The sequence below is a fragment of the Heterodontus francisci genome, chromosome 31, assembly GCF_036365525.1.
Source record: "Heterodontus francisci isolate sHetFra1 chromosome 31, sHetFra1.hap1, whole genome shotgun sequence".
Classification (NCBI taxonomy): Eukaryota; Metazoa; Chordata; class Chondrichthyes; order Heterodontiformes; family Heterodontidae; genus Heterodontus; species Heterodontus francisci.
Genome location: NC_090401.1, coordinates 38,846,856 through 38,873,981, shown reverse-complemented (window position 1 = coordinate 38,873,981; position 27,126 = coordinate 38,846,856). Strand labels below are relative to the sequence as shown.

Below are 27,126 nucleotides of genomic sequence, written 5' to 3'. Positions count from 1 at the left end.
AACAATCTAGCATCTGTATTAAACCAAACTATTGGTGTTTACAAAAGAGAAAAGCAAATAGTTTAAGGAATATTGATTGGAAGATAAGAAAGTTGAACTGGGCTGAACCATATTTAGAGGAGATGTATATAGTCCAGTTTTAGGAGATGAGAGCACAATCACTTCAAATTTCATGCTAAGAGCCCCTCCTGTGACTTTACACTAATATAAAATAAAAACAAGAAATACAGGAAATACTCAGCAGGTCTGGCAGCATCTGTGGAGAGAGAAGCAGAGTTAACGTTTCAGGTCAGTGACCCTTCTTCAGAACTGGCAAATATTAGAAAAGGAATTCCATTTCTAATATTTGCCAGTTCTGAAGAAGGGTCACTGACCTGAAACGTTAACTCTGTTTCTCTTTCCACAGACTCTGCCAGACCTGCTGAGTATTTCCTGCATTTCTTGTTTTTATTTCAGACTTCCAGCATCCACAGTATTTTGCTTTTTACTTTACACTAATACTTGTTTTCCTTAAATCATTGCAAATATTCCTGAAACTACACATTTGTTACCTTTTGACACCAACATTGTTTCAGTTTAGTACAGATGCAAATTTCTTCATCTAAGTCACAAGTGAGTTTCCAGGTCTTGCTCACAAGTACAAAAGCAATCAACCATAACCTGTTCACCATTCCATTTATTCTATTTATGCAACAGTATATTAACATAAAAATGAACAGACAGTTGCATTTTCCAGAGGAGAATGGGCAGCTCAAATGATGTACAGCTGGGGAATACACACTGGCTTTTGTGGTGCACAACCATTTCTTAAAAGGGCATGCTTATCTTTAGATTATTAATAACACATTGAAAATGAACCTATTCTACAAAAGAGTAATTCAGCTATTTTGTTTTTTTTTTAAAGTAAAATTTTACTCTACTTAAAAATGAAGAAATGTCAACATAGATTCAATTTGAATGATTGTACCTTGTCAGAACATAAGCTCGCCGATTCTGATTCTTTCAGTTTGCTTGCTTACCTAATTGTGGCTTTCAGGTACAAATGGTACCAGGTGAGACTCATAATTTAAATGACTTAATGGTGCTTTGCAACTCAGTACTCTGGGTAATGTATCCCACTTGGGATTGCTTTCCTTGGGAAATCTGTTTACAATGAAATCAGCCTGATATCGTGAAAACAAAACTAAAAGGGGAGAATTTAATGGAAGCAACAGGGGTCTCGGCTGCCAGTTGGGGAGCCAGTGACAGACCTGCGTTGCCTACTTTGGGGAAGCCCTGCCGGATCAGGAGCCTATCAGGCACCTGAGAGGCCACTGGTAGCCTTTCCTGGGATCAGACCCCAGGGACAGGAAGTCCTGCCCACCGAGAGCAGCTAGCCAATCAGAGGCCGGCAGCGCCAACATGGAGGCCGTGGCTGCTGCCAGAACAGCACCTAGCAGAGGCCCAGGATCGTGGAGCAGCCCAGGCCAGAGGTAAGTGATGACAGGAAGGGTTTTGCGGGGTGGGGTTCACAGTGGCAGCAGGTGTAGAGGAGTCAGCAGCAAGGTCAGGGTGGTGGCTGTCAGCAGGCAATGCCAGGCGCCTCGATCAAGCACTGAGTACCTTTGAATGAGGGACAACCGCCCCTCCCCCCCCACCCCCGCCCCACGGGAGATCACAAGCAACCCCGCAGAGGTTTGCACGTCATGCTCCCCGCATGGTGACAATACCAGCGACGGTGGGAAGAGGCCCTTAATTGAGCATTAATTGCCCTTTAACAGCCTCAATTGGCAGCAAGGTGGGAAGGCTGCCCACCGGTCTTCCATCCACGGACTTAACTGGGACAGAGACTTGCCACCATCCTGCCCAATTAAATGCCCTCCCCGCCTCCAAATTTGCCACGGTGGGACAGCACTAAATACCACCCAAAATATCACCACTATTGAATCAGAAATTACAAATTTACAGTTCGGGTTTCCTTATAAGCTGGTAGAAAATTCTGTAAGCTTGTACTGTTACTTACAAAAAGGACTTGGGCTCATTTTTAAGCTGCTTTCTTTTGTGAACAGGATGTACATTCTCCAGTGTTCTCAGAGGAGCTATTGTCTCTCACCATGCAGTCTCTGTCTCCAGAGGTTACTGTCTCAGTTGTAGAGTCTCCAGCACAGCCTTGAAATGCTTTACTACCACCCACTGGCTGGAGATGTGCATGAGGTAAAGTGAATGAGCTGGCCACAAGTCGATGAAACGCACAGTTTTGCGGTGCTACACTTTGGTTGTGCACACAAATAGACAACAATCCAGCTGGTGTTCCAAATGACTTCCATTTCTGCACTCAGGAATATGAAAATGTTCGTAATAAAACCAATTTGGTGTAACTTCATTTTCACTGCATTTCAAAGAGAGTTATTTTATAATGTTGCAACAATCACTTCTACTTGTATCATCTGAACTGAAGTAATCTTTCATTGACTTGTAATTCTGCCATCATTGGGAGGAGAATAATGCGGTCCCAAGCACAACTCAGTCACAAGTGGGAAAATGGCAGCTTGATCTTTATATAAAATCCTTCAAAATCACTAATGAATGGCCTTAAATCAGGACAAATCAATCTGGGATAAATTCAGATGACATACTTTATAGATTACAACTGCATTACCAAGTGACTATTAGATAAGTAGTCTGTAGGTTGTCGGGTACGTTACATTCTACAACAACGATTTACTTGAGCCATGAGATAATCACCAGTGGAAGTGTTCACTTTCATTGTATTCTGAAAATCAGTCATGAACTTGGCATATGCCAAACATACACTGCCACTGCTCCTGGGTTTGGTATTCTGCTGCAGATAAAGAAGAGGAAGAAGAATTGGCAAAAAAAAAATGTAAGACCAATTTGGGCATTCCTTGTCAGAAATTTCCAACAACAAATGTCCTGTGGAGCAACTGGCCCCACAGTGCAGAGAACCACGCAATATATCAGGGTTTTGCATCTCTCTCTTCAGAACATCCAAAATACAAGTGGCATCAGCTCTTTTTGTGCACAGACATGAGGAATACCTGCTCATGGCAAATTAATATCTTTTTCTTTATATATTCAAATGAACCAGATGAACTCTTCTGAAATTACACAAAAACATGGGGAGAGTTATTAATACAGACTTTATTGTCTTGAGTTTGTATATCTCTATAAGGACAATAATGTCTACCTAACAAATGCTTGTAAAAAAATTCTATAAACTGGATATTGCATCACCCGCTACAGCCACTCATCATGTTTTACTTCAGTGTTGATTTTGCTCAATCTTGACTCACCCACCCCTAATATCAACTATAGGAATCCAGGACAAACTTATTCTTCTGTTAACTTTCAAAATATCTGTGAAACCAAACAAAAACCAATAAAATCTGTCAAAAAAATTTGGAATGAAGTTTAACAAAGGGGAAAATGGGAATATTTTATTCATGATTAATCAATCAAGGATTTGAGGATTATTGCAGCATTATAAATACAATGATAAAACTGATCAGTTGAATACTGTAACTTATATTTAGTGTTTGTATGTGTATTTCTTTCATAATACCTACAACTAGGGCTTTCAAAGTTATTGCCTAATTAATGGTGGTAGTTACATTTAGGTACTTGTGTTAACTAATAGGATCCTAACCAATTAGGCAACTGTAACCTGTTAACTTTTGAGGCTAAGATTGGTTTGTGATATCTACATATAAATGTGATCAAAATTGACTAAGACAAGCAATGTTCTTTTGCTACTTTTCACATATTGTAGAATGACCTTTCACAGCACAAGGTCTTAAAGGCACAGGTTCCTATAACATTTTCCCATAGATATCAAGAAAGTCAACAGTTTGTTGGATATTAATTGCCAAATGGTTCCGCTCACATAGGCACCTGCTTGTTTAACTTAGGGAACCTTGAAAGCCCTTCCTAAAAATATATATATAAAAAAGTAAGGACTGAGATACCTGAAGTTATAATCCAATGGAAAATATAAAATATCTGACAACTTGCAAAACCATGCAATAAAAGTAAAGCGTAGTCTGTTAACAAAAGCTTTTCTGTTAGTGAATGCTTGTGCTGGCCTTGTCCACCATCACTTGCTGAGGCGTTTTGCTACATCTGCATAAGCGATTTCAATTTCTTTGTCTCCGGGGCAGGTATTTGTGAATTCATCCCTGGTGTAAGCATTCTGCAGGTATCGCCAGATTCCCGTCATGGATTTGGGGATGTCAAAGTTCCGATATTTCTTTGCTACAACCTAAGAAAGAAAGAACTTGCATTTATATATTGCCTTATTATATTGTCAGGATGACCCGAAGTACTTTAAAAAAGGTCCCACAGAACAACTGATGATATCATGTTTAAATCTCATTTGTGTTTCTCATCAGTTTATTCATTTGATATGTACTATGTTTTGTGGAATATTATTCAATAAACGTGCAGCGACCATCGGTTTCAGTGCCTATGTCATCATGTGTCAACATATAAGCCACATGGAATCCTCATGTTCCACAATACTCACTACGGGCAAAAATGGAAGTTGCTATGACAAATTTGCCCCATAAGCTTCACAGTATATATTAAATGTCAGCCAAGAGTGACGTCTCAATTCATTCCATCTTCGCTGTCTCCGGCGAATCCTTGGCATCAGGTGGCAGCACCGTATCTCCAACACAGAAGTCCTCGAGGCAGCCAACATCCCCAGCATATACACCCTACTGAGCCAGCGGCGCTTGAGGTGGCTTGGCCATGTGAGCCGCATGGAAGATGGCAGGATCGCCAAGGACACATTGTACAGCGAGCTTGTCACTGGTGTCAGACCCACCGGCCGTCCATGTCTCCGCTTTAAAGACGTCTGCAAACGTGACATGAAGTCCTGTGACATTGGTCACAAGTCGTGGGAGTCAATTGCCAGTGATCGCCAGAGCTGGCGGACAGTCATAAAGGCGGGGCTAAAGAGTGGCGAGTCAAAGAGACTTAGCTGTTGTCAGGAAAAAAGACAGAAGCGCAAGGAGAGAGCCAACTGTGTAACAGCCCTGACAACCAATTTTATCTGCAGCACCTGTGGAAGTGTCTGTCACTCTAGAATTGGCCTTTATAGCCACTCCAGGCACTGCTTCACAAACCACTGACCACCTCCAGGCACTTACCCATTGTCTCTCGAGACAAAGAGGCCAAAGAAGAAGATATATTAAATGAAAGAAAATAGCATGTACATAAGAGTGATTTCAAGGTCTTCATTTATCTACGGGTAATATACTGACATCATCTGGGCTGCCTAATGAGATTGTTGCTTTGTTGTCATTTGGAAATGTTGACTGTTTATAACAATAAGTTCTGAAAGGATCAAGATTTTTACACAAGATTAGGACTCATGGGATTGAGGGTAATATATTAGCATGGATTGAGGATTGGTTAACAGCCAGAGAGCAGAGTGGGGTCCTGTAAGGATCAGTGCTTAGGCCTCAGCTATTTACAATCAATATCAATGACTAAGGTGAGTGGATTGAGTGTAAAATATCCAAGCTTGCTGACGATACAATGCTAGTTTGGAAAGTAAGTTGGGAGGAGGATGCAAAGAGACTGCAAAGAGATATAGACCGGTTAAATGATTGGACAAAAATGTGGCAGACAGAGTATAATGTAGGAAATGTGAGGTTTTTTGATATGAAGAAGATTAGATTAGATTAGAGATACAGCACTGAAACAGGCCCTGCGGCCCACCGAGTCTGTGCCGAACATCAACCACCCATTTATACTAATCCTACACTAATCCCATATTCCTACCAAACATCCCCACCTGTCCCTATATTTCCCTACCACCTACCTATACTAGTGACAATTTATAATGGCCAATTTACCTATCAACCTGCAAGTCTTTTGGCTTGTGGGAGGAAACCGGAGCACCCGGAGAAAACCCACGCAGACACAGGGAGAACTTGCAAACTCCACACAGGCAGTACCCGGAATCGAACCCGGGTCCCTGGAGCTGTGAGGCTGCGGTGCTAACCACCGCCCAAGAGAAAAGCAGAATTTTTTTAAATGGTGAGAAATGTTTAAATGTTGATGTTCAGAGAAATTTGGGTGTCCTCATACAAGAAACAGAGAAAATTAGACCGCAAGTACAGCAAGCAATTAGGAAAGCAAATGGCATGTTGGCCTTTATTGCAAGGCAAGAGTAAGGACGTTTTGCTACAATTGTATTTTTGCTTTGGTGAGACCACAGCAAGAGTACTGTGTACAGTTTTGGTCTTCTTACCTAAGGATGTTATACTTGCGCTAATAAGAGTGCAACAACAGTTCACTAGATTGATCCCTGGGATGAGGGGGTTGAATAAAATGGGCCTATATTCTCTGGTGTTTGGAAGAACGAGAGGTGATCTCATTGAAATGTACAAAATTCTTAGAGGGCTTGACAGGGTAGATGCTGATATGATGTTTCCCCTGGCTGGAGAGTCTAGAAGTAGAGGCCATAGGCTCAAGATAAGGGGTCGGCCATTTAGGGCTAAGGTGAGGAGAAATTTCTTCACTCAGAGGATTGTTAATCTTTGAAATTCTCTACCTCAGAGAGCTGTGGATGCTCAGTTGTTTAGTATATTCAAGACTGACATTGATAAATTTTTTGGGCATTAAGGGAACCAAGGGATTTGAGGATCGGGTGGGGAAATGGAGTTCATGCAGAAGGTCAGCCATGATCTTATTGAATCTCGGAGGAGGCCAAGTGGGCTACCCCTGCTTCTATTTCTTGTGTTTGAAATGCTTCCATCACGCTGTGTTCCCGTTTAACTAAAATGATAACAACTGTGCCCCACAGCAGTTGCAGTCTAATTGTAATCATAAAGAAAAATTGAATATTGTCAGAAATTAAATATGTTTACTGCATATTGCGGCCTCACGATGGAGCAGAGAAGCATGTTTCACAAAGGCAGCTCCAAAAGTTGTTGGCTTCCCATCAACTCCTTCTGCAGACTGGTACCAAGCTGACTTCATTAATTTATTTTAATGTTTTCGCTATTTGTGTTTTTTTTTTATAACAGGGTGTCTCAGAGTATGAAAGTCCCTAGAGTTTCCAGTAATGGTATTTAGTGATTGACAGAGGGGTAAGAAGTCTTTGGCCCTGATGTTAACTCCCTCCCACCTGGCGCAAGCAAGGCAGTAAAGAGTTAAAATGGAGTGAGGGACTTAACCACAGCTTTCCTGTTCCGTTCTAGTTGTCTGCAGCAAAGATGCTATGCAAAGCTGGCCGAGTCCTCTTTAAATATGTAGATCAGGCTTGATGACATCATTGAGGCCCAATCTGCTGTTCTAACTGGAGGCGTGAGTAGGGGAGCAATGACAGTTTCCCTGCTTGGTCAAAGCTGCCAGGAGCTGGATTGTGGGCCAGAAGAGGTGCAGGCAGGTAATTTTTTTTAAAAGAAGATTTAACTTCCCTTGTTGGCCAGGAGAAGCAGAAATGCTAAGCTTCAGAAACCATTTCACTGCACTGCATCCCAAATGTACTGACAAAACAATGTGCCATTGCTCTGGATCACCTGGTCCTACAGAGAATGCTTTATTACTTCCTTTCTTCGCTGACACACATTTGTATAGCTGACTGGATCCAAACACAATAAGAAATAACTCAGTACCTTGACAATGTGAAGCTTTGGGAGCAGATTGCAGTCTGCTAGTGTCATCTCATTTCCGTCCAGGAACTTGCGGTTGGAAGCCTTGACATCTTCCATGCTGTCAGCATCGATCTCTTCAGGGAGGGGTGTGTTCAAATACTCATCCAGCTTCTGCAGTGTTTTCAGCAGGCCTTTTTCCAGAGCTGTGGAAATAGGAATGAAAATAGATACAGTGCACTCCAGTGAAGCATATGTAATTGATTCATTAAATTGTTTCAGAGAAGTAGTAGAAAGTAGTAGTAGTAGAAAGCTAAATCCATTCAGAACATTTGGCCCTAAGGTCTGAAATTTCCTCCCTAAACTTGGCCACCTCTCTACTCTAATAGATGCTCCTTAAAATCTACCTCCTGACTAAGCTTTTGGCCACCCGTCCTAATATCTGCTTATGTGGCTCATGTCAAATTTTGTTTGTAACACTTCTGTGAAGGGTCTTGGGATATTTTATGATGTCAACTGCAAGTTCTTGTTGTATAACCAGATCATTGATAGTAAATCAATGATAGTAAATCAATAGAACCGCGTTAGGGAACTGGAGCTGGAGCTGGATGAACTTCGGATCATTCGGGAGGCGGAGGAGGTTATTGAGAGGAGTTATGGGGAGGTAGTCACACCTCAGGTAAAAGAAGTAGGTAGATGGGTTACCGTCAGGGGAAGGAGAGGGAACCAGCAGGCAGTGCAGGGATCCCCTGTGGCCGTTTCCCTCAACAACAGGTATACCGTTTTGGATACTGTTGCGGGGGACAACTTACCAGGGGTAAGCAATGGGGTACAGGTATCTGGCACAGAGTCTGTCCCTGTTGCTCAGAAGGGAAGGGGGAAGAGGAGCAGAACATTAGTCATTGGGGACTCCATAGTTAGGGGAACAGATAGGAGGTTCTGTGGGAACGAGAGAGACTCACGGTTGGTATGTTGCCTCCCAGGTGCCAGGGTTCGTGATGTCTCGGATCGTGTTTTTGGGATCCTTAATGGGGAGGGGGAGCAGCCCCAAGTCGTGGTCCACATAGGCACCAACGACATAGGTAGGAAGAGAGATGGGGATTTAAGACAGAAATTCAGGGAGCTAGGGTGGAAGCTTAGAGCGAGAACAAACAGAGTTGTTATCTCTGGGTTGTTGCCCGTGCCACGTGATAGCGAAGCGAGGAATAGGGAGAGAGAGGAGTTGAACACGTGGCTGCAGGGATGGTGCAGGAGGGAGGGTTTTGGTTTCCTGGATAATTGGGGCTCTTTCTGGGGTAGGTGGGACCTCTACAAACAGGATGGTCTTCACCTGAACCAGAGGAGTACCAATATCCTGGGGGGGAGGTTTGCTAGTGCTCTTCGGGGGGGTTTAAACTAATTCAGCAGGGGAATGGGAACCTAAATTGTAGTGCCAGTGTACAGGATGTTGAGAGTAGTGAGGTCAGGGATATGGTTACAAGGACGCAAGAGGGCACTGGCAAGCAAGAACCTGGTTTAAAGTGTGTCTATTTCAACGCCAGGAGCATCCGGAATAAGGTGGGTGAGCTTGCAGCATGGGTTGGTACCTGGGATCTCGATGTAGTGGCCATTTCAGAGACATGGGTAGAGCAGGGGCAGGAATGGATGTTGCAGATTCCGGGATTTAGATGTTTCAGTAAGAACAGAGAAGATGGTAAAAGAGGGGGAGGTGTGGCATTGTTAATCAAGGAGAGTATTACAGCGACAGAAAGGACGTTTGAGGACTCGTCTACTGAGGTAGTATGGGCCGAGGTTAGAAACAGGAGAGGTGAGGTTACCCTGTTGGGAGTCTTTTATAGACCTCTGAATAGTTCCAGAGATGTAGAGGAAAGGATAGCGAAGATGATTCTCGACAGGGGCGAGAGTAACAGGGTAGTTGTTATGGGGACTTTAACTTTCCAAATATCGACTGGAAATACTATAGTTCGAGTACTTTAGATGGGTCAGTTTTTGTCCAGTGTGTGCAGGAGGGTTTTCTGACACAGTATGTAGACAGGCCAACCAGGGGCGACGCCACATTGGATTTGGTACTGGGAAATGAACCCGGCCAGGTGTTAGATTTAGATGTAGGTGAGCACTTTGGTGATAGTGATCACAATTCGGTTAGGTTTACCTTAGCGATGGGCAGGGACAGGTACATACCGCAGGGCAAGAATTATAGCTGGGGGAAAGGAAATTATGATGCGATTAGACAAGATTTAGGATGCGTAGGATGGGGAAGGAAACTGCAGGGGATGGGAACAATCGAAATGTGGAGCTTATTCAAGGAGCAGCTACTGTGTGTCCTTGATAAGTATGTACCTGTGAGGCAGGGAGGAAGTTGTCGTGCGAGGGAGCCGTGGTTTACTAAGGAAGTTGAAGCGCTTGTCAAGAGGAAGAAGCCGGCTTATGTTAGGATGAGACTTGAAGGCTCAGTTAGGGCGCTTGAAAGCTACAAGCTAGCCAGGAAGGATCTAAAGGGAGAGCTAAGAAGAGCAAGGAGAGGACACGAGAAGTCATTGGTGGATCGGATCAGGGAAAACCCTAAGGCTTTCTATAGGTATATCAGGAATAAAAGAATGACTAGAGTTAGATTAGGGCCAATCAAGGATAGTAGTGGGAAGTTGTATGTGGAATCAGAGGAGATAGGGGAAGTGTTAAATGAATATTTTGCGTCAGTATTTACAGTAGAGAAAGAAAATGTTGTTGAGAATACTGAGATTCAGGCTACGAGGCTAGATGGGATTGAGGTTCACAAGGAGGAGGTGTTAGCAATTTTGGAAAGTGTGAAAATAGATAAGTCCCCTGGGCCAGATGGGATTTATCCTAGGATTCTCTGGGAAGCTAGGGAGGAGATTGCAGAGCCTTTGTCCTTGATCTTTATGTCGTCATTGTCGACAGGAATAGTGCCGGAAGACTGGAGGATAGCAAATGTTGTCCCCTTGTTCAAGAAGGGGAGTAGAGACAGCCCTGGTAATTATAGACCTGTGAGCCTTACTTCGGTTGTGGGTAAAATGTTGGAAAAGGTTATAAGAGACAGGATTTATAATCATCTGGAAAAGAATAAGTTCATTAGAGATAGTCAGCACGGTTTTGTGACGGTAGGTCGTGCCTCACAAACCTTATTGAGTTTTTCGAGAAGGTGACCAAACAGGTGGATGAGGGTAAAGCAGTGGATGTGGTGTATATGGATTTCAGTAAGGCGTTTGATAAGGTTCCCCACGGTAGGCTATTGCAGAAAATACGGAAGTATGGGGTTGAAGGTGATTTAGAGCTTTGGATCAGAAATTGGCTAGCTGAAAGAAGACAGAGGGTGGTGGTTGATGGCAAATGTTCATCCTGGAGTTTAGTTACTAGTGGTGTACCGCAAGGATCTGTTTTGGGGCCACTGCTGTTTGTCATTTTTATAAATGACCTGGAAGAGGGTGTAGAAGGGTGGGTTAGTAAATTTGCAGATGACACTAAGGTCGGTGGAGTAGTGGATAGTGCCGAAGGATGTTGTAGGGTACAGAGGGACATAGATAGGCTGCAGAGCTGGGCTGAGAGATGGCAAATGGAGTTTAATGCGGAAATGTGTGAGGTGATTCACTTTGGAAGGAGTAACAGGAATGCAGAGTACTGGGCTAATGGGAAGATTCTTGGTAGTGTAGATGAACAGAGAGATCTTGGTGTCCAGGTGCATAAATCCCTGAAGGTTGCTAACCAGGTTAATAGGGCTGTTAAGAAGGCATATGGTGTGTTAGCTTTTATTAGTAGGGGGATCGAGTTTCGGAGCCACGAGGTCATGCTGCAGCTGTACAAAACTCTGGTGAGACCGCACTTGGAGTATTGCGTGCAGTTCTGGTCACCGCATTATAGGAAGGATGTGGAAGCTATGGAAAGGGTGCAGAGGAGATTTACTAGGATGTTGCCTGGTATGGAGGGAAGGTCTTACGAGGAAAGATTAGATTAGATTAGAGATACAGCACTGAAACAGGCCCTTCGGCCCTCCGAGTCTGTGCCGAACATCAACCACCCATTTATACTAATCCTACACTAATCCTATATTCCTACCAAACATCCCCACCTATTCCTACCAAACATCCCCACCTATTCCTATATTTCCCTACCACCTACCTATACTAGTGACAATTTATAATGGCCAATTTACCTATCAACCTGCAAGTCTTTTGGCTTGTGGGAGGAAACCGGAGCACCCGGAGAAAACCCACGCAGACACAGGGAGAACTTGCAAACTCCACACAGGCAGTACCCGGAATCGAACCCGGGTCCCTGGAGCTGTGAGGCTGCGGTGCTAACCACTGCGCCACTGTGCCGCCCAAAGGCTGAGGGACTTGAGGTTGTTTTCGTTGGAGAGAAGGAGGAGGAGAGGTGACTTAATAGAGACATATAAGATAATCAGAGGGTTAGATAGGGTGGATAGTGAGCGTCTTTTTCCTCGGATGGTGATGGCAAACACGAGGGGACATAGCTTCAAGTTGAGGGGTGATAGATATAGGACAGATGTGAGAGGTAGTTTCTTTACTCAGAGAGTAGTAAGGGCGTGGAACGCCCTGCCTGCAACAGTAGTAGATTCGCCAACTTTAAGGGCATTTAAGTGGTCATTGGATAGACAAATGGATGAAAATGGAATAGTGTAGGTCAGATGGTTTCACAGGTCGGCGCAACATCGAGGGCCGAAGGGCCTGTACTGCGCTGTAATGTTCTAATGTAATGTTTCTGTTCTTGCCACTTCCAGCTCCTCCAGACCCATCTTTTGTTTCTTTTATTGTCCTATTACCACCCCCTTGCACCATCATCCCTTTTGTAATTTAATCTCTCCTGTCCTCCATCCTATCACAAACCTGCTCTTCTGTTCTTTCCTCCCCTCACACCTTTCCATGTCTCTGTACTTGCTTAAAACCTGCTACATCTCTAACTTTTTCCAATTCTGATGGAAGGTCAACGACCTGAAATGTTAACTGTTTTTCTCTCCAAAGATGCTGCCAGACTTGCTGAGTATTTCCAGCATTTTTACTTTTCATTTATAATAGATGGACTAGTTAAAAAAGCAGATAGACTGGAAGTAGACTGCATTCTCCTCCCTTCACCAGCTGCAGGAGAAATGCAGCGAACAACAGATGCCCCTCTACGTCGCCTTCATAGGTCTCACCAAAGCCTTTGACCTGGTCAGCAGATGTGGTCTCTTCAGATTACTAGCAAAGATCGGATGTCCACCAAAGCTACTAAGCATCATCACCTCATTCCATGACAATACGAAAGGCACAATTCAGCATAGCGGTGCCTCATCAGACCCCTTTCCTATCCTGAGTGGCATAAAACAGGGCTGTGTTCTTGCAACTACACTGTTTGGGATCTTCTCACTGCTGCTTTCACATGCATTTAAGTCTTCAGGAGAAGGAATTTTCCTCCACACAAGATCAGATAGCAGGTTGTTCAACCTTGCCCATCTTAGAGCGAAGACCAAAGTACGGAAAATCCTCGTCAGGGAAATCCTCTTTGCTGACGATGCTGCATTAACATCCCACACGGAAAAGTGTCTGCAGAGACTCATCGACAGGATTGCGGCTACTGGCAACAAATTTAGCCTAACCATCAGCCTCAAGAAAATGAACATCATGGGACAGGACATCAGAAATGTTCCATCCATCAATATCGGCGACGAGGCTCTGGAAGTGGTTCAAGAGTTCACCTACCTAGGCTCAACTATCACCAGTAACCTGACTCTCGATCCAGAAATCAACAAGCGCATGGGAAAGGTGTCTGCTGCTATGTCGAGACTGGCCAAGATGGTGTAGGAAAATGGTGCACTGACACGGAATACAAAAGTCCGAGTGTTTCAAGCCTGTGTCCTCAGTACCTTGCTCTACGGCAGCGAGGCCTGGACAACGTATGTCAGCCAAGAGCGACGTCTCAACGCATTCCATCTTCGCTGTCTCCGGAGAATCCTTGGCATCTGGTGGCAGGACCATATCGCCAGTGCAGAAGTCCTCCAGGTGGCCAACATCCCCAGCATATACACCCTACTGAGCCAGCAGCACTTGAGATGGCTTGGCCATGTGAGCCACATGGAAGATGGCAGGATCGGCAAGGACGCATTGCACAGCGAGCTCCTCACTGGTATCATACCCACCGGCTGTCCATGTCTCCGCTTTAAAGACATGAAGTCCTGTGACATTGACCACAAGTCATGGGAGTCAGTTGCCGGCGATCGCTAGAGCTGGTGGACAGAAAGGAAGGCGGGGCTAAAGAGAGGTGAATCGAAGAGACTTAGCAGTTGGCAGGAAAAAAGACAGAAGTGTAAGGAGAGAGCCAACTGTGTAATAGCCCTGACAACCAATTTTATCCGCAGCACCTGTGGAAGAGTCTGTCACTCTAGAATTGGCCTTTGTAGCCATTCCAGGCGCTGCTTCACAAACCACTGATCACCTCCAGGCGCTTACCCATTGTCTCTTGAGACAAGGAGGCCAAAGAAGAAAGAAGTAGTAGTTAAAAAAGCAGCTAGACTGGAAGTAGACTGCACGTTTTCCTGCATATCTGAATCCCACAATGACTATTGCCTCATACCCCATCTGTACTGGGTGTCCTCACTCAAAGTTTCCATTCCTTTCATAACCAGCACCAAGTGAAGCTATTCTCCATGAAACTGAAATAAAAGCATGTTTTTATGTATAAAGCTTTAAGGCGAACTCCATTGAAATAATGTGATTCTTACATACAAAATAGTGAAGGTACATAATATTTTCATGCTTTCAGTCAATGTTGTACTGGTAAATCTTTAGTAAGCATGTATAGGGCAGAATTTTCGGCCTGATAAGGAGTGAGAACGCCCTCATCCAGCACACCAGTTATTCAGCACTATTCCACCCCCAAGCCATTTTGCTGGAGGCCAATTCTGGAGCAGAACGGCTACCGGACTGTAAGTGGCCTGGTGGCAGCCTCCCGATGGCAGACGGGGGGCCCAACACTTCAGGATGCCTTTGAGGCCCTCCCCACCCCTTGCCTACCTGGCCAGAGCTGTGGCCACAGGCCGCCCTATGGCAGGGCTCTCTCTCCACAATGGTGGCCCAGGAGCTGTGGCCATTTTGTATCACTGATCTTTTAAAAGTTGCTGAGCAGGCTCCTCAAGATGGAGGTGCCCCCTCTCTCCCTTACCTGTGACGGCAGGCTGCAGCTTCTTCTGTGCTGGAATGCCTCCCATTGTCCCTCCAGTTTTGAGAGCCCGCCGCCATCCTTAATTGGATGGCTAGCATGCCCTCTGACCACTAATTGGCCCATTCAGGCAAATTGTCGGGTGCCCGCTCCCGACACAATGCGTGGTCAGGACCTCCATTTGACCATCTGCAGTTCAGAGGGACTACCTTCATTTGGTTAAACTCTTACGCAATCGTAGCCAGCACATCTCCAACAACTTTTGATAAAACATCTGGTGACCCCACCCCTCCTCATAACTCCTTTGGCTCACTGTCGATTTTTTTTTTTGATTATGCTTCTGTGAAGTGCTTTGAGATTTTTTTCTATGGTAAAGGGGCTGAATCAATACAAGTTGTTGATGCAAATTACAGTCTAAAGGATAGGCTTTCACCCAAAAGAATGTAGTAAATGTCATAGAGATACATCTCAAAACAAGCATAGTTTTAGGTTTTAATGTTGATTCTGCCAGATATAATCCAGTTGTTTTAAAATTTCAGTTGCACTCTCAAAACGATTTCTCCTGTCTATTACCATACTACATGTCTCTAATTCTTTTACTTACTGTATGTTCATGTCAGTTGCATGCTCAAAGCAGGAACAAATTCTATATGATGCTGTGATTTGATTCACTCGCACCTTCCCTCGCTCTCCATTGTGACTAATGTTATGAATATAGGTACTGTACTTAAATACAAGTGATTGTTCAGCTTATAGAGCTGATGACACTGTTCTAGGGATCTACACCAATACCATACCTAATGTACAAAACAAAACAAAATAATAACATATACAGCAGTCGAGCTGTCCATCTCTATATGTTGCACAACTCCACTTGATCTAACCAGAGAGACTCAAATACTGGGTGAGATTACAGCAGGGGAAGGGTAACTGGCTGCTTGAATCAGCTACCAGAAGTGAGATTTGACCTCAAGTCATCATAGAAATTAGCCCTGAGAATGACCTAGGGTACAGAAAACTGTACATTATAATCATGCAAAACGTGGATTTTACATTGATTACATTTGTGAACTCATTCTGCCAATCATTACTGGGCTAAGCTCTACTCCTTCAAGTGAGGCAGCTTCCACAGAGATTACCTCTGAGGCATTCATCATGTCATGCTGAAATATATTTCATGAGAATATTACTTTGCTGCTTTTCATGATGTAGTTCCTGTTCAATATATTACACAGAAGTGATAAAGATTTTGACATGACCTTGAAAGATACTTCACTTAAGTGCAGTAGAAAATGTTAGTGTACATTCTCAATCAAACATTTTGCAGAGAAATATATTCTTTAAAAAATGGAAAGCAACAAAATTCTTTCCCAACCCCAATTTGCTGCAGAAGAGGGAGTGATGGAACTGTGTTTTATCAGCAGGGTTTACTGATCTCAGAAAAAGTCACTTTCACTGGTGCCTGAGCATGTTGTCCCAGCAATGCAAGATTTGGGGTCAAAAAACAGAAACTTTACTTAAACAGAATCTGGCCCAGATAGCCTCAGATCACCATTATACTTCATACAGATTATTTTAGAAAACAGAGTAAACTTCTTTGAAAATGGGGGGAAATCAACTTGTTGATATTCGTGGAACAGTCCAAAAGTAAAGGCGGCCAAAATCCAATATTCATAGGTTCAGGGTGTACAGGATCTGCTGGGGAGGGTCACTCCAACTGCTTGCCTCACTTTTGTGCCTTTTGCCTGCCCGGTGGCCCTGGAGAGGGATTATGCAGTGCCCACCAGTACGTTTGAGGTCTTTCACAACGAATGGACTCTGCAAGATGTTAATTGTATTGTTAATAATTGTATTTTTAGTAATATTAGTGGTGACCTCCTAAGGGACTCTTGTAACCTTGTTTTAATCTTGATGACGTTGGATTTGCCCAGTGTCACTCTCCTGCTCCAAAATAGTTCCGCTATCTCCTCCTCCCCTGTCTTTCCATGATAGTCTCATTTCAAGCATAAGAAGAGCTAAATTCACTTGCAACAGAATAGCCCTCTGAGTTCTGGAATGAGTAAAACAGTGCACTAATATAGGTATTGAGTAACTTTATTACTGTCATTATTTTAGTAATACAATGAATGAGGTAAAGACAAAGATCAGTAAGTCCAATGAGACAACAGAAACCATAAAGCTGATAATGCAATCTCTCAGCGGTAGCATTTGGGCTGCTATGCAATCATTAGTATGTATGCCGTGGGGGTACATGGCTGATCTCGCAGCATAATGTAAGGTATACAGTTTTATGGTTCTCCCAGTTCTTAGACATGGGAGTACAGCTGAAGATCTTAGTGTGCTCAATTGCAGATATGGATATTCCTACTGCTATAGTTCTTTGTTTACAAGTTTTGAGGGAGGATACATGCAAACAGATGTATTTGGACTTTAGATCTCCATTAGGACCCATCCTTAGACTGCCATTCATGTTTGCAAGGCTATGATCTTGCATGTAGTCCTGTCCAAAGTTAACTGCCTACACAGACTAAGATTCTCCAAGAACTATCCACACTCGTACACCCATACTTGCAAACCAGTTCCATAGCAGGGACAGATAAGAGATGGAGTACGGTTTTACAAAGCTCTCAGGAAGGTACCAAGAATTATCCATAACTTTCTTTGTTTCTGTACTATTTTGATTTAGATAGACAATGAGCTGCTAAGAGATACATTGCTTTGAACAACAAGAACCCAACGAAAGACTTCTCTTAAATCATCTGTTATATATGGGTCCTTATCCTATGGCACACTGCTAAGGCACTGAGATCATATTATGAGGACTTATTCTCATTATTGTGATAATTCAAGTTTTTAATGAGCCTTGTACACAGGCTACAAAAGCTTGGTCAAAGAGGTAAGTTTTAAGGAGCAACTTAAAGGAGGAGAGAGAGACAGGGAGGTTTAGGATGGAATTCTAAAGCTTGAATTGCTCTGGGTGACTCCAATCATATCAGTACCCCCATAACCTGTAGTAAGCTGCATCGTGTAATTAGAAAACTCTATTTCCCAAGTGACTTAGAAACGAAAGAGAGGGACCACTATACTATAAGTATGTGTATTGTTACTGCATTATCTTATCCTTTATATATAAAAATTATGGTGATTTTTGTGGCTCTTAATTGTAATTAACTTCAACGCAGTCTTATTTACTTGATTTTAAAAGTGTTGGTTAAGAAAAGCAAAGGCCCTAAATGACTGAAAATCTTCCTGCAGTTGACATTTGATGCTCAAATATTTTGAAATACTATTTCAATGTCTTGAATTACCCTTTGAGTATTTTTACTGAGATGATGGTGAATAGCTAATGCCCACTTTCACTGAGTTTGAGTAATATATTTATTCAAAAATGATATTGATACTGAGGGAGCAAGACTGAATTGTCAGCCTCAGCTGTGTGACGACTAATCTTCACAGGATGATAGGTTTTCTTTTTCAGTAGCCCTGCTAGTCCAGTCGCCAATCAGAGGGGGGATTAGGTAGCTTCAATAACTCCATTGTCTCCCCTTCCAAGAAGCTAGCCAGGGACTGCAAGGAAATGAGCTCAGTCTTAAATCACTTCAGAGGTTGAATTCCTTAACTCACTGCACTCTTTATTAAAATCAGTGATTATCATACTACAGCTGGCTGCTGAGAGGTTGGGTTTTCAAATTAGGTTTAATTCACTCAAAACATTTGAAAGTCTTTCTTGAATTTAAAGATTACAGCACTACAGAAAAAAATTGAAGATAAATTTATTTATACAGGAATAAGCAAAAATATCTGGAATCCCCCTCCTATCTCCCTGTAGAATCATGTTACACTACCTTCCATCAGCCCAGTATCTTGCCCAAGTCAGCACTCTTCATGTTTTAAGTTAGGCTTAACATCTGCTTCATCATACGTTCATTCATTTCAATAGAGCTCATTTATTGTATTCATATTGTTAAAAAGCAAATACACGGAACTTTACCTCTAATGTATGTATATCCTATCCATATTAACAGTGACACATCTGTCAGTTATAAGTTCATGCAAGTTTTTTTCATTCATTCTTGGAATATGGGCATCACTAGCAAGGCCAGCATTTATTGCCCATCCCTAGGTAAACTTGGGAAGGTGGTGGTGAGCCTTCCTCTTGAACTGCTGCGTTCCATGTGTTGAAAATACTCCCACTGTGCTGTGAGGTAGGGAGTTTCAGGATTATGATGAAGGACTGACGCTATATCCCTGAGTTAGGAGATGTGCAACTTGGCGAGGAACTTAGACGTAAAGGTGTTCCCATGCACCTGCTACCCTAGTCTTTCTACAACACGTATCCAGTCAAATTAGGGCTGCCATGGGCAGCAGCTCCAGATTGCTATTGAGTCAGGTTGGGTTGGACTGCCAGAAGAAATTGGGTCAGGTCTAGTCTGAGAATAGGGGTTGAGTTGAGAAATCATGCTTTTCAGTCAAACTAGTCAACAGAGTGTGTAATACTGACTTCAAAAAAATCTTCACTAGTCCATTTGAATTGAGCTTTGCATATTTCACAGAAAAAAATGCACAAAAAGATGAACTCTGATGAAAGGTCGCAAATCTGAAACATTAACTCTGTTTCTCTCTCCACAGATGCTGCCATACTTATTTCCTGCACTTTGCTTTTATTTCAGATTTCCAGCATCTGCAGTATTTTGCTTTTATTTTAGTGTTCTGATTGATCAGTTTTCTGTCATTCCCATTTCTAAATTTGTGTTGCCCGGAAACAGTTGAGGTAAAATTGGTAGTACCTGCCATTTCGATTGGTGGTTGTTAAACATGAACAAAGATGGAATTATCAATTCTTTGAGGAAAATATATGATATGAATGGTGATACGGTTTGGCTGTGACACCCTACAGTTGTGTAGCCTGAATATCACCCTCGAGGCTTATGAATAAAATGGGCCGCATGGAGGAGATGCAAGTATTCATAAAACTGTTCCTCAGCATGAATCAGAACCTGCAGAGGACAATTGGTGAGAAAAACAATTAAATGCTTATTTCTGAGGGGGTATTGGGTAGCTCAGAGTATAAAGCTCCCTCTACAATCTGTGTTTCTGCTCCAAGCTGAATTTAAAATAGTGCCCATTTCTATAATGCTTCCCTTTTCCTCACCTGGCTGTCCTAGGTGTCCCCTAACAATATCAAACTCATGTCTGTTGGGCTGAGTGTGAAGACAGCAAAGAGAAAAAAGAGGTTTCATCTAACTTGGACAGAATTCCTAAACTAAAGCTAACAAACAGTAATAATAAAAACAACTTCACATTTATCTGCATTTCAGAGTGCTTTACAATGGGAGAGATGGACACTGAGTTGTTAAGCAAAGAGAAGGCTGAAGGAACAATCAAAAAGAGAGGAGCTTTGTGAATCTTTTGGCGACAACTAAAAAGATAGCAAGCAAAAAGAAGTAATTTTGGAAGAGAATTAGAGAGCGCAGAAGACCTCCAATAGTGGAGAACATGGAAGGAAACAAGTCCTGAGACAGCAACAGGAGAATGCAGCGAGGCCACAGAGAGATTTGAACACAAGCACTAGGATCTTTACAAGAGCAAAGTACTGCAGATGCTGGAAATCTGAAATAAAAACAGAAAATGCCAGACCTGAAATGTTAATTCTGTTTCTCTCTCCACAGATGCGGCCAGAACTGCTAAGTATTTCCAACATTTTCTATTTTTATTACACTAGGATCTTTAGATCAATTTTCTAGTCCATAAGGAGCCAATGAACTCCAATGAGGATAAGGGTGATGAGTATGTATGATTTTGTGCTATTTTTAAATAAAGTTTATTGGAATCCAATAATGGTTTTTGGCAGACTAGTTGTAGTTTATCTTACAGAAAATAATACTTGATGTATCTGCTTATGCGGAAAGAGGTTCTGCATAGGGAGTATGAGTGGCTAGGGGCTAAATTAAAAAGCAGAACCTCAAAGGTAATGATCTCTGGGTTATTACCTGAGCCACGAGCAAAATGGCAAAGTGTAAATATGATTAGACAGTTAAATGCGTGGCTCAAACATTGGTGTGGGAAAAATGGTTTTCAATTCATGGGGCACTGGCACCAGTACTGGAGAAGGTGGGAGCTGAACCATGCTAGGACCAGTGTTCTGGCAAGTTGTATAACTAGGGCAGTAGCGAGGGCTTTAAATTAAATAGTGGGGGTGAGGGATCAAGCGAGGGAAGATGTGATAATTTAAAGAGAGAGGAGAAGGCAAGAGAGCAAGCTAGCTATAAGGATAATGATAATCAGGGTGTGACAGGAAGGGACAGTGCTTACAAACTCAAGAGTGAGCCAGCAGTTAAGACTCGAAGTTGTGAACTAACAGAGTTGGGAAGGGTTTGGGAGAGGTGAGATTTAGAAATCCAAAGAGAAAGGCCAAGGCATCGGAAGAGTATAGCATTGTGGATAAAGACAAACAGAATGTGACAGGAAGGGACAGAGAGTTTAACAGAAATTGTACATTAGCAAATAAGGGCTTTGAAGAGAATAGAAGCCGAAAAAATGAAATTAAAGGTTCTATAATCTGAATGCGTGAAGAATCTGCAATAAGATAGATGAACCAGTGGCACAAATAGAGGGACATGATTTATATCTAATTGCCATTACAAAGACATGATTACATGGTGATCAAGGTTGGGAAATAAATATTCCAGGGTACACAATATTTCAGAAAGACAGAATAGCAAAGGAGGAGGGGTAGCACCGATGATAAAGGATGACATAAGGGCATTAGTGAGAAAGGATCTGGCCTCAGAAGATCATGAAGTAGAATCAGTATGGATGGATATAAGGAACGGCAAGAATCAGAAAACACTGGTGGGAGTAGTTTATAGGCCCCCTAACAGTAGTTATGCCGTTGGACAGAGCATTAAGCAAGAAATTATTGGAGCTTGTAACAAAGGCAATGTAATAATTGTGGGGGACTTTAATCTTCATTTAGACTGGGACAATGAAACTGCCAGGAGTGGTCCAGAAGATGAGTTTGTAGAATGTTTTCACGACAGTTTCTTGGAGCAATACGTTTAGTATTTAGAGATACAGCACTGAAACAGGCCCTTTGGCCCACCGAGTCTGTGCCGACCATCAACCACCCATTTATACTAATCCTACACTAATTCCATATTCCTACCACATCCCCACCTGTCCCTATATTTCCCTACCACCTACCTATACTAGGGACAATTTATAATGGCCAGTTTACCTATCAACCTGCAAGTCTTTGGCATGTGGGAGGAAACCGGAGCACCCGGAGAAAACCCATGCAGACACAGGGAGAACTTGCAAACTCCACACAGGCAGTACCCAGAATTGAACCCGGGTCACTGGAGCTGTGAGGCTGCGGTGCTAACCACTGCACCGCACGTTGTGAGGCCAACTAGGGATAACGCTATCTTAGATCTAGTGTTGTGTAATGAAGCAGGGTTAATTAGTAATGTCACAGTAAAAGATCCACTGTGAAATAGTGATCATAATACCATTGAATTCCATGTTAAGTTTGAAAGTGACATGCTCCAATCACAAACAAGAATCTTAAACTGAAAGCCAATTATGTAGGCATGAGGGGAGAACTGGCTATGGTAAATAGGATAAATAGACAGTGGGAAACCTTTAAAGAAACAATTCAAAATTTTCAACAAACATACATTCCTTTGAAAAATAAAAACTCAGCCAGAAAGACCCATCCGTAGCTCACCCAGGAAGTTCAGGATAGTATTAGACTAAAAGGCTTACAATATTGCAAAAAATAGTAGCAAGTCCAAGGATTGGGAGTATTTTAGAAACCAACAAAAGGCCACCAAAAAGTTGATTAAAAAAAGGTAAAAATAGAATATGAGCGTAAACTAGCCAGTAATATAAAAACAGATTGTAAGAGTTTAACTGAGTTTATAAAACTTGCATTTTGGTGACCTCTATCTACTACCTAGGTAATCTTGGCAATACAGCTATTAATTATGTTGGGGTGGTTAATTGAATTGAGTGGGTGTATGTCATAACGATGACACCATTTTGTAATACTGTTATGATGTAGAATTTTTTTTCAGTTTTAGCTGGTTTTTATTTGAAGGGTTAAGCCACCATGACATCAGTTGCTAGGCCAGCAGCTATTTCCCATTTAAACATACCCTATTAGTACCCAATGCAACAAAAACAGCATTTATGTACATAATGTGCTGTTTTACTGCACACGATAAATAGAATATGAAAATGTGTATGTAACAACATTGGTATATCAAAAGGAAAAGAGTAGTTAAAGTAAACGTTGGCCCCTTCGAAGCAGAGACAGGAGAAATTATCATGGGGAATGAGAAAATGGCAGAGGCATTGAACAAATATTTTGTGTCTGTCTTCACAGTAGAAGACACAAGTTCCATACCAGAAATAGACAGTAACCTAAGGGCTCAAAAAAGTGAGGAAATTAAGGAAATTCATATCAGCAGAGAACAAGTATTGGAGAAACTTAAGCGACTAAAATCTGACAAATCTCCAAGACCTGATGACCTACACCCTTGGGTTCTAAAAGAGGTAGCTGTAGATATAGTGGATGCGCTAGCTATGATTTTCTATAATTCCTTAGATTCGGGAAACAGTCCCATCAGATTGGAAGTTGGCAAATGTTACACTGCTTTTCAAGAAAGGAGAGAGAGAGAAAACAGGGAACTACAGGCCAGTTAGCCTAATATCAGTCATTGGAAAATGCTGGAAGCTATTATTAAGGAAGTCTTAACAATGCACTTAGAAAAGCACAGTATGATTAGAACAAGTCAACATGGTTTTACTAAAGGGAAATCCTATTTGACAAATTTATTAACTCTTTTTGAGGATGTAACTAGTAGGGTAGATAAAGAGGAACCAGTAGATGTCGTATGCCTGGATTTCCAAAAGGCATTCGAAGAGGTGCCACACAAAAAGTTAATTGGCAAGATAAGAGCTCATGGTGTTGGGGGTTATATATTAGCATGGATAGATGATTGGTTAACAGACAAGAAGCAACGAGTGGGCATAAACAGGCATTTTCAAGTTTGCAGGCATTAAATAGTGGAGTGCTGCAAGGATCAGTGCTGGGGGCTCAGCTACTTACAATCTATATTAATGACTTAGATGAAAAGACAGAGAGTAATGTATCTAAGTTTGCTGATGCTACAAAGGTAGGTGGAAAAGTAAGCTGTGGGGAGGATTCAAAGAGGCTGCAAAGAGATATAGACAGGTTACATGAGTGGGCAACAAGATGGCAGATGGAGTATAATGTGGGGAAGTGTGAAGTTATGCACTTTGGTCATAAGAATAGAAAAGCAGAATTGTTACGACCAGGTGAGAAAGGGGTCTAGAGCTCCCCTTCAGCCTTCACCTGGTCTTACTGTTACAGGGTTATATTTTAAAACACCGTGTTTTTAGCTCCCCCTTCGTTAATCCTTGTTCACTAACTTCCAATTATAAGGCAAATAAACTAGCCAAACAGGTTTTCTTAGGTTTAAAGAAAAAAGGTTGAACTTTATTAAACTTAAACTCTTATTCGGTTAACACTACAGATACGCGACATGCCCATGCTAGCATGCATATGCGATACATGCATGCAGATACAGACAGAAAAGAGCAGAAGAAATAAAGTGGAAAAGTTTGAAGCAATATCTGAAGATGGTTTTGGTTACTGTTCTTCGAGCTTGCTGTAGAGTCCTTGATTATAGGTAGGTCTTGGTTTTCGTTGGGGCCCAGTATTCTTCTTAAACCTTGTTCGATGTAGGAGACTTTTCTCTCTTGAAGTTCATGTGTCCTCAGTGGGTCCAGAGGCTTGTGAGAAAGAGTTGGTAGCAGACAGGAGAGATCTTCTCACTCCAGGAGCAAAACAGTTTTTTAATGAGTTCACACTCTTTGTACAATTCAGAAAAACCCAGGTTGCCAAGCAGATTAGTCATGTGACTAGCTGGTCTGACCATGTCTGTTTGTGGATTCTCTTGTCGAGCCGACCCTGGAATGTCTCTTCTTACACATGATACCTGGTGCTCAAAGTCCATTGTGGGTTAAATTGGAGCAGGGAATAGCCCCTTTGTCCCTCCAAGTCTGTTAGCATGCAAATGTTTTTTCCAGCAATGGCTGATCTGTTTAACAAGTCATTTTCTCACTCCAGCAAAAGTTTAAAATCAATGTTCAAATGACAAAATTAATATGCCTCATTCTTGGCAGTTGGGGGGGGGGTCTGCATGACAAGAATATTTTTTTAAAAGGTGTGAAACTTGTAAGTCGCGATGTTCAAAGAGACTTAGGTATGCTTGTACAAGGAACGTAAGAAGTTAATATGCAGGTACAGCAAGCAATTAGGAAGGCAAATGGCATGTTGACCTTTACTGCAAGGGGATTGGAGTACAGGAATAATGAAGTATTGCTACAGGGTTTTGGTGAGACCACATCTGGAGTACTGTGTGCAGTTTTGGTCTCCACATTTAAGAAAGGATATACTTGCATTGGAGGCAGTGCAGTGAAGGTTCACTAGATTGGTCCCTTGGTTGAGGGGGTTGTCCTATGATGAGAAACTAAGTAAATTGGGCTTGTATTCTCTGGAGCTTAGAAGAATGAGGGGTGATCTCATTGAAACATATAAGACTCTAAATGGGCTGGATAGGGTAAACACTGAGAGATTATTTCCACTGTTCAGGGAATCTAAAACATGGGGGCACAGTCTCAGGATAAGGGGCCGATCATTTAGGACTGAGATGAGGAGAAATTACTTCACTCAAACCGTTATGAATCTTTGGAATTCTCTACCCCAGAGGGTTGTGGGTGTTTCATCGTTGAATACATTTAAGGCTGGGATAGACAGATTTTTGGTCTCTCAAGGAATCAAGGGATATAGCGAGCGGAGGGAAAGTGGAGTTAAATCCTAAGGTCAGCCATCATCATTTTGAATGGTGGAGCAGGCTCGATGGGCCATATGGTCTACATCGAGGCTTGGCACTCTAATCTTGGCTCAGTATTCAAAACTGGTACTCTTAGTTTTAGTGGAACTGCTCTGACATTGCTAAAGATATATATTTTGCACTCTCCTCGTCTCCCACTGGCAGCAGTTTCCCCCCACATCCAATGGTTTCTCCTTGTGTGACTGTCCCCTTCAGTACCATCACACTCAGATAAAACCCAAGTTCCTCTGTGTTTTGCACATGATAGCAAACAAGTCCAATTCAAATTGGCCAAATTTGCAATTAATACCAAACTGAGAGGGGCAGTGAAATTGAAGGAACCAGTCCAAAAATTGCAGAATGAGTTCGTCAAAATATGTGAGTGGACAGAACAATAACAGATGAAATTTAATGTACCCAAGTGACAACTATCGCACAAAGAAAGGCAAAATGGGTGCTATATACTCCAAGAATTATGTTAAATGGTGATGAAGTTGAGATCCAGTCATAACAAACTTGACACTCATCATGTCCAACCAACACAGAGCAACAATCAGCAAAGCGAATAGAATGCTAAACTACATTGCAAAAACTGCAGAGTATAAGGCAAAAGAAGTCATGATCAAATAGTGCAATGCTTTTCTCAGATTATATGTCAGTTTTGGTCACTAATCAAGAAGGGATTCATTTTAAGTGCTGCAAGAAAAGAACCATGAGTTTGATTTCTAGTGTTAGGAGTTTGGGTTGAGGAGAGTCTGTAGAAACTTGATTTTTTCTGGCTGCATAGGAGATGTCTGTGAAATGTGACCTTATCGATATATATGAAAGTTGAAGGAGCAGTCAAGAAAAATTCAGAATACCAGCCTGAAATTCTGTGGGGGCTCTCACAGTCTCCTGCTGTACCTCTTACCATTTTCAACAGTTTGCACTGGAGGTTTCAACAATCTCACATTGGGGTTACAACCAGAGTTTGGAAGTCTGCTGGTATCATCCTAATCACATTTAGCCACCATGTTCCCATATTGCTTCATCCCCTTCTCCTACATCCACCTAATCTAATCTTGAATGTTGACCTAGTTTCTGCTTCCACTGCTAACCCTGGAAGTGAATTCACAGCCTTACAATGCTCTTCTGTGAAGATATTTCTCCTGCCCTCTGTTCTAAATCTTTTAAATTAATCTCGAATCTATGGCCCCTCCATCATAAGGTCAGAGGTGGGGATGTTTGCTGATGATTACACTGTCTTCAATCAGATACTCCTCAGATACTGAAGCCCATATGCAGCAAGAGCTGGACAACATTCAGGTATGGGCTAATAAGTGGCAAGTAACATTTGCGCCACACGAGTGACTGGCAATGACTATCGCCAACAAGAGAGAATCTAACCATCTCCCCTTGACATTCAACAGCACTACCATTGCTGAATC

General features: G+C 42.3%; 1 protein-coding gene across 2 annotated transcripts in view; it reads right to left on the bottom strand.

Moving 5' to 3' along the window:
• Window positions 1–405: 405 nt before the first annotated feature.
• clic4 (chloride intracellular channel 4) overlaps window positions 406–27,126 on the bottom strand; it is a 132,652-nt gene continuing 105,931 nt past the window's right edge. The window contains exons 5-7 of one of the 2 annotated variants that reach the window (XR_010968881.1): window positions 7,629–7,810; window positions 3,966–4,258; window positions 406–3,098 (exon numbers count right to left, since the gene is read on the bottom strand). Coding sequence is in view for 1 of the 2 variants with exons in the window: in XM_068011339.1 (XP_067867440.1) it covers window positions 4,094–4,258; window positions 7,629–7,810 (347 nt within the window). In the remaining variant the exon portion in view is untranslated. Of the gene's footprint in view, window positions 3,099–3,855; window positions 4,259–7,628; window positions 7,811–27,126 lie in introns of those variants that run through there. The other variant, XM_068011339.1, reaches the window with a different exon arrangement.